The sequence below is a fragment of the Triticum aestivum genome, chromosome 6A, assembly GCF_018294505.1.
Source record: "Triticum aestivum cultivar Chinese Spring chromosome 6A, IWGSC CS RefSeq v2.1, whole genome shotgun sequence".
Classification (NCBI taxonomy): domain Eukaryota; kingdom Viridiplantae; phylum Streptophyta; class Magnoliopsida; order Poales; family Poaceae; genus Triticum; species Triticum aestivum.
Window position 1 is genome coordinate 603774995 of NC_057809.1, and position 8229 is coordinate 603783223.

At 50.9% G+C, this 8229-nt stretch overlaps 1 protein-coding gene across 1 annotated transcript; it reads right to left on the reverse strand.

Moving 5' to 3' along the window:
* Positions 1-1241: 1241 nt before the first annotated feature.
* Positions 1242-2836, reverse strand: LOC123131300 (cinnamoyl-CoA reductase 1-like). The gene is made up of 6 exons (XM_044551001.1): positions 2677-2836; positions 2456-2586; positions 2144-2326; positions 2038-2058; positions 1521-1852; positions 1242-1425 (listed from the first exon to the last, which is right to left on the reverse strand). Exons 1-6 carry the CDS (start codon positions 2834-2836, stop codon positions 1242-1244), a joined length of 1011 nt encoding a protein of 336 aa, XP_044406936.1.
* Positions 2837-8229: the final 5393 nt, after the last annotated feature.

The following is an 8229-nucleotide window of genomic DNA, read 5'->3' on the forward strand; positions in this document are numbered from 1 at the left end:
AGCTCCCAGTGATTCACTCAACGACTATGGGCGCATGGCTGAGTCCACCATCATAGAGTGTTTCTACAAGTTCTGTCGGGCAGTGGTGGCAGTGTTTGGGCCACAATACTTGAGAACACCCAATGCGGAAGACACTGCTCGGATCCTAGCCTAGAATGCAGCAAGAGGATTTCCTGGGATGCTTGGAAGCATCGACTGCATGCATTGGAAATGGAAGAATTACCCATTTGGTTGGCAGGGGATGTACAAAGGCGCCAAAGGCGGTTGCAGTGTGGTGCTTGAGGCGGTAGCCACACAGGACCTCTGGATTTGGCACTCGTTCTTTGGTATGCCAGGAACTCACAATGACATCAACGTGCTGTAGTGCTCTCCTGTTTTTGCCAAGCTCGTTGAGGGCAATTCTCCTTCGGTGAACTTCGAGATCAATGGGCACCAATACAACAAGGGGTACTACCTAGCAGATGGCATCTATCCGAGATGGTCGACATTTGTGAAGACGATCTCAAACCCTGCGGCAGGAGGCAAGAACGCCTGGTTTGCGAAAGTTCATGAGGCTTGCAGGAAGGATGTCGAGCGGGCATTTGGTGTGCTCCAATCTCGATTCGCTGTTGTTCGGTACCCCGCTCAGACCTGGTCCAAAGATCAAATGTGGGAGATTATGACTTGCTGTGTCATCTTGCACAACATGATCATCGAGAGCGAGCAAGAAGAGCCAGTGTTTGACACTGAACCATACTACAGGCAGGGGCCTCTAGCTGAAGTTGATCACAATCTACCGGCAACTTGGACTGCCTATCTCAGTATGCGTCAGGAGATCCGAGACCCACAGGTGCATCATCAACTGCAGAAAGATCTGATTGAGCACCTATGGAGGCTCAAGGGGGACGCCGTGTGATGAAATACGAGTTTTTATTTGTTGAACTATATAATTTGTATTGAACTATTTGTTGTTGTACTATTTTGTTGAAGTATTTGATTTTTCTGTGATGAAATATGTGATAAGAAATAATTGTGTTGATAATTGAACGCCGAGACACGGCGAAACCACGCCGAATATGGGCCTATTATCGCCCACATGGGCCCTTTATTCGCCGAAATTAGGCTGCAAAGTGGGCCAATTTCGGCGCCTGGGGACGACGACTGGGCGCAAAACCGCCCCCAGCGCCGATTGTATCGCCGGCTCGCCCCCAGGGGGCGATTTTTATGCGTCCTGGGGGGGGGGGCAATGGCTGGAGATGCCCTTACAAGTAGGCACACTTTGGCGCCAGGGGATCAACGGGCAGAGGCAGGTGGCCCTTTTTCTGCAAGCACGTCACCCTCTCGTACAAACTTTCCCTCACTGGAGTGAACTCCAATCCCAGGTCCGTGAGCCTCCGGTTGGAGAACTTGTAGGGCTTCGCCATTGGCTTGCCATCGTCTTCACACCTGCCATGCCACCCCAACAAAATCCACCATGAGCAACCAATCAAATAGGTTGAAATATAAGGTCAATCGATATGGCCATCAATTATCATATGTACTTGGCGGTGATGTGGTACTGCGAAAAGAGCTCGCTGAGGAGCTGGAGGAAGTGTGTGCGATGCAGCACAGCGCCGATGCAGAGGTAGCGGCCGCAAGCCTCGGGATGCTCATAGACAAGGACGTGGGCGTGGGTGACGTCGTGGACGTCGGTGTAGGTGGCGACGGCGTTGGGGTAGGTGGGCTCGGCGCCGGTGAGGTAGCGGGCTACGTGGTTGCTGCTGAAGTTGAGCGCCGGCTGTAGCATGGGGCCCATGGTCATGGACGGCACCACCACCGCCAGCTCCAACCCCCTCTTGGCTGCCTCCTCCGTCGCCGTGATCTCCGCCATCATCTTCGCGCAACAGCAGTGGCGGAGCTTGGGCCAAAATTCTGGAGGGGCAATGGGCTGAGGGGGGGCTAAATTATGAGGTCTGGCCTTATTTTCCTATTCTTATGGCCCAAATACCTAGGGGTAGTGAGGGATTTCTTCATGGGCTGGGGGGGCGGTGGCCCAGGTTGCACTCCAAGAAGCTCCGCCACTGCGCAACAGTACACGTTCTGCAATGCACACGGAGATTAGTAAGTTCAGTTCAGTCGTGACGGGCAGAGCAGAGGATCCAGGGGGAAATGAGCTTGTTCTTACGCCTGTGCTTTTGCAGAAGTCATAGTCACTCCAACAGGTCTCGTCGAGCACGGTGTCGGGGCTGCGGTTAGGGTCCATGTGCACGGCGCCGTAGGACGACGTGAACACCACACGCCGCACGTCGGCGTCCGCGGCCGCGCTGATCACGTTCCTGGTGCCCTCTACGGTGACCGGCACGAGGTCCTGCAAAACCAGCAGCACATGTAGATGTAGCAGGTAAGTACGCGGCCCTTGCAGAAAGCCCGAAACTTCGAGAAGTAAGCAGAGTAGAGGAAGTGAACTGGCGGGGTCGTTGGATACTGACGAGGCAACGTGGAAGACGCCCTTGCAGCCGCGGAAGGCGGCGCGGAGGCCGTCGTAGTCGAGGACATTGGCGCGGCACAGGGTGAGCCTCTCATGGGCACCCTGCAGGGCCAGCAGCTGTGCGTTCTTGCGGTCAGATGCAGAAACCACTCCAGCATTAGATGTGCTACAGAATTGAGCAAGATCGATCATGGAGCAACGCACGGTGTAAGTAAACTATGACTTACCGAGGTCCCTGGCAGTTCCCCTGACGCGGTAGCCACGGAGGAGGAGCTCCTTCACCACCCACGAGCCGATGAAGCCTCCCGCGCCCGTGACGCAGACCAGCTCCTGCTCCGGCTGCCTCTGCTTTAGCTCACCGTTGTCGGTGGCCTTGTCAATCGACGGCATAGTGGATTAGTGTCTGGTGACCACGGTGGTCAGCCGATGTGTGGATGCAAGCTTGCTTCTTAGAGCATTTCTAGCCGTTCGCCCCCAGGGCGCCGAAAAAGAGCCGCCGCGAGATTGGCTTCTGAGGGCGACCTAGCTTCCAGTCGTCAGCCCACAGGTCGTCCCGGGTTCGGCGACGTTTCGTACAAAATATATGAAAACTCGACGATTTTTGCATGAACTCGGCGAAACTTCATTTAAATTTGTACAAAAAACACGAACACATGCAAACTACGCCTGAACCATACCAAACTACGCCTAGCCGCCACCGTCGTCGTCTACATGCCAAGAAGCCTGTAGAAGCGGATGTAGTCGCTGCCGTCGTCATTGTCATCGTCGTCGCGCGGCTGGCTTAGGACGGTGCCGTCCCTGCTGCAGCCCTGGCTCGAGTCGCCGAGGTGCGGTGGTGCGCTGGACGGCCCGGCCTCGCCCTCCTCGTTGCTGTCGAGGACGATGACGCCGCCCTCCTCACGACCGCGGCAACGGGCCTGGAGCTCCGTGTACGTCCGGCGCTGGCGGCCTACCTGCTCCCAGACATAGTCCTCCTTCGCCCACTTGAGTGCAGACTCGTCGTCGGGGGCCACCATTTCGACGTGCTCCGGTTTCATCGGGAGACCGAGAAGGCCTCGTGTGTGTTGCAGCCCAACACCCTTCCAATTTGGCCCAAAACCTCTTCCATCGTCTAGAGCGTTCGATCACGATCGCGTGGCCGAAAACCGTGCTCAATTTGGAGACTCCTAGCTCCTCCTACCTCTATATAAAGGCCTCTCCCCAAAATTCCCGGATCTCTTCTTCCCCAAACCCTAAAAATTCGCCTCGCGCCGCGCCGGACACATCCCCGCCGCCACCTCAGCCAACCGGGGGCCTCCACGTGGCGCGCCGCTACCCACAGCCACGCCGGCCCGCTCGGCCCGCCGCAGGCCCCGCCTCCACCGCCCGGGCCAGAGGCGCCCCGCGCCCTTCCTCCGCAGCGCCGCCCGCGCCCTGCCACGACGACGCCCCGCCGCCGTCCCGATCCGCTGCCGCCGTCCCGATCCGCCGGCGCGACCCCGCCGCCTCGCCCGCTCGCCGCCGTCAACAGCTTCGGCGCCGCTCGGCCTCCTCCGACTCCGGTGCCGCCTCGCCGCCCTCCTCGTCGCCCGCGCCGCCCGGCCTCGTACGACTCCGGCCGCCGCACCGCACTTCCTCTTCGGCGACAGCCCCGGCCGGTGAACCTCGAAGTACGTGCTCAAGCGAGATCCAGATCTGGATCTGGATCTTCACGGTTGACTTTTCCCCCTCCAAACCCTAGCTAATTTGCATTTTTCCGCATGCCATAACTCTGCATCCGTAGCTCCAATTTGTGTGTGTAGCATATCGGAATGTTCGTCTCGACGAGTACATCATTTCATCTCATTGCATAATTTTTATTTGAGCTCATCTTGTTGCCCGAAATGCTGTTGGAAGAGGGCTATGTGAGGAATTTGTCAGATCTATTTCAGCAAATAGCCTTTTGTCATTATTGCCATGATTAATGTGTGCATGATATGATCCTGAGCTCTAGATGTGTTTTGTTATATGCCATGCCATCTTTACAGAGGTGCTTGCCATGTATTTTTGTGATATTTGTGGTGACTAGCACAAGCTTGCAAAGTAGCGTAATCGGTAATGCTGATTTCAGGGACTTATAATTCCTCTAAGTCCTTGTCCTGATTTTGTTGTTATGCCATATGTTCATGTTGTTTCCTAGTGATCCGTGCCTCTTTTGAGGATGATCAGTAAGGATGTTTTGTTAACATTGTGGTGCTCCGTCCATCCATGTCCTTGTTTTCATTTATGGAGCAACCTAGCTTGAGTCAATCGAGCTCTACTTTTGCTATAAATTGATCCTGGCAGATTGTTGACATGTTTAGCGATTTTGCCGAGGATGTTGCTATTGATCCGTGCAAGCTATGTTGTTGTTCTTTCCATGTCTAGCTCCTATGCCATGTCTTCTTTATGGGTGTATGCTTAGTTTGTCATGCAATGCTCTGTAGTGAGTGCATGGAGCTCGTAAACATGCCTACTCGTTAACTGATTTGCATGCTCCAGTTTTTCACCAAGTCTGAATTTGTTTATGTTTTTGCCATGTTCACATGCTTGCAATTGTATTTTCTGATCCCTTTTGGCTCAAGGTCACTAAGGGACTTTTGTTTAGTGCTTTGAGTAGCTTCATGCCATGCCTTGTTTTGCCATGTTAAGTTCCTGTAGCATGTAGTTTTCATGCTCTAAAGTGTGCTTCCTGATGATAAATTCTAGACTTGTGTTAATTTCACAAAGTCTGAAACCTGTTATCATTTGCTTTTTTGCCATGCTTGTTTGAACCTGTTAATGGATGAATTAGCCGTAGCTCAGTGTTCATCTTTTGTCAAGATTTATGAGTGGATCCCTGCCATGTATCTTGTTGTCATGTTTGAGTGATGTAGCATGTTTATCTTGATGCATTTAGTTGGTCACTTGCTGATTATCGCGGACCAATGCCATATTTGTTTTGCTTGCCATTTCCAAACCGTGCATCCGATTCCGGTGATCTTTATATCGATTTCAACCGAAATCACCTCACCTTTCCAGTGGCACTCTTGGATTTCCAAGTTTGGGCCAGGTTTAATCATTCCTTGTCAAATCTTGCATATGCATCACATATCGCATCGCGCATATCATACCATGTTTGCATCATGTTATTTGAGCATTGCACGTGGTTGATTGTGCTCCCTTTGCTTGTCATTCTTGTTTGGGTAGAGCCGGGAGACGAGTTCGTGAATGAGGAGCCCATTGAGTTCGCTTACGAGGATCAAGGCAACTCTGAGAACTTTGCAGGCAAGATGACCATACCCTCGAAATCACTTCTATCTTTGCTTGCTAGATGCTCGCTCTTTTGCTATGCCTATGCTACGATACCTACCACTTGCTTATCATGCCTCCCATATGGCCATGTCAAACCTCTAACCCACCTTGTCCTAGCAAACCATTGTTTGGCTATGTTACCGCTTTGCTCAGCCCCTCTTATAGCGTTGCTAGTTGCAGGTGAAGATTGGGAATCGTTCCTTATTGGAACATTGTTTATTATTGGGATATCACTATATTATCTTGTTTATCTTAATGCACCTATATACTTGGTAAAGGGTGGAAGGCTCGGCCTTATGCCTGGTGTTTTGTTCCACTCTTGCCGCCCTAGTTTCCGTCATATCGGTGTTATGTTTTTGGATTTTGCGTTCCTTACACGGCTGGGTTATAATGGGAACCCCTTGACAGTTCGCCTTGAATAAAACTCTTCCAGCAATGCCCAACATTGGTTTTACCATTCGCCACCTAGCCTCTTTTTCCCTTGGGTTCCGCAGACTCAAGGGTCATCTTTATTTGAACCCCCGGGCCAGTGCTCCTCTGAGTGTTGGTCCAACCTGTCAGCTGCTGGTGGCCACCAGGGGCAACTCTGGGCTAGCCTACCAGAACCTTGGACAATCCGGTGTGCCCTGAGAACGAGATATGTGTAGCTCCTATCGGGATTTGTCGGCACATTCGGGTGGTTCTGCTGGTTTAGTTTTACCATTGTCGATGATGTCTTGTAACCGGGATGCCGAGCCTGATCAGATTGTCTTGCGAGAAGGAATATCCTTCTTTGACCATGAGAGCTTGTGATGGGCTAAGTTGGGACTCCCCTGCAGGGATTTGAACTTTCGAAAGCCGTGCCCACGGTTATGGGCAGATGGGAATTTGTTAATGTCCGGTTGTAGATAACATGAAACTTAACTTAATTAAAATGAATCAACCGCGTGTGTTACCATGATGGTCTCTTCTCGGCGGAGTCCGGGAAGTGAACACGGTGTTGGAGTAATGCTTGACGTAGGTTGTTCTAGGATCACTTCTTGATCATAGTTGTTCGACCATGCTTTTTCCTTCTCTTCTCGCTCTCTTTTGCGAATAGGTTAGCCACAATATAATGCTAGTCGCTTGCTACAGCTCCACATCATACCTTACCTTACCTATAAGCTTAAATAGTCTTGATCGCGAGGGTGTGGGATTGCTGAGTCCCCGTGACGCACAGATTCCTTCCTAAACCAGATGCAGGGACAAATGGTATCGCTCCAGACGTTGCGCTTGAGCTCAAGTGGGAGTTCGATGAAGACTCTCGTCGTTACTATGTGTCTTTCCCAGATGATCAATAGTGGTGCCCAGTTGGGGCGATCGGGGACTTTGTCGCATTTGGGGGTTGATCTTTATTTTGGTACCGTAGTCGGACCATGAGTGTATTGGATGAATGTAATGCTATTTATGTATTTGTGTGACGTGGCGAGTGTAAGCCAACTATGTATCTTTTCCCCTTTATTTATATTACATGGGTTGTTTGCGAAGATTGCCTCACTTGCGACATTGCTTTCAATGCGGTTATGCCTCTAAGTCGTGCTTCGACACTTAGGAGATATAGCCGCATCGAGGGCGTTACAAGTTGGTAATCAGAGCCTTCCCTGACCTTAGGAGCCCCCTGCTTGATCGAATCGTTGACGTTGTTGAGTCTAGAAAAATGTTTTGAGTCATTTAGGATAATATATATCGGAGAGTTTAGGAATTCTTTTTACTCCCCAGTCCCTTCATCGCTCTGGTGAGGCACCCTGACATAGAGTTTTGACTCTTCTCAAATTTCACTAAAAAAATTTAGGATCACGCGGGTATCTTGGAATCGTTCTGATGGTTTTGTGACGAGAACATTGTTCTTGGTGCCTCCTGTCATTTAGGGGTTGTGGCAGTGTTCCGGGGAGTTGAGCTCCGAGGTGTTGTCGTCACAATTTTATCGTTGAGATTCTGGAATACCTGAGTTTCGCCGACATCGAAAATCTCTTTTATGCAGTTGTTGGTGAGATAACCTCGACGCCACCCAGTACTGGGGCGGGAGTTCGGGAGTATTGCCATAACTTGTATAACGGATGCTTTTCTAAGGTTGAGGTAGATGATTTCCGAAGTTTTTCTCGGTTATGTGTTGAAGGATGGATACAGCTGGATGTAGGATTTGCTAGATTTGGGTGAGATATTATGCTTCCCCTGTATCCCCAACACCTGATTGCATAACCGGAAAGGTTCGGGAGTTTCATAGGTGGGAATTCTTGTAGCTCTAGTTCTTCTTCCGCGGATATTTGGTTTGTGATTGGGTAATCCTCACCAAGTATTCATTCTTGTCCGTACCTTGTTGTTATTCTTCTACCTCAATTCTAAGTGGCTTCTCAATTTATGGATATGTGACCATTTCAATTGGAATGCATTCGTTCATTTTGTTCGGATGTGAAGACTTTATGTTGCAATTTCAACCCGTTTGATTCAGCTTCAATATTTGTCTGTCAAGATGC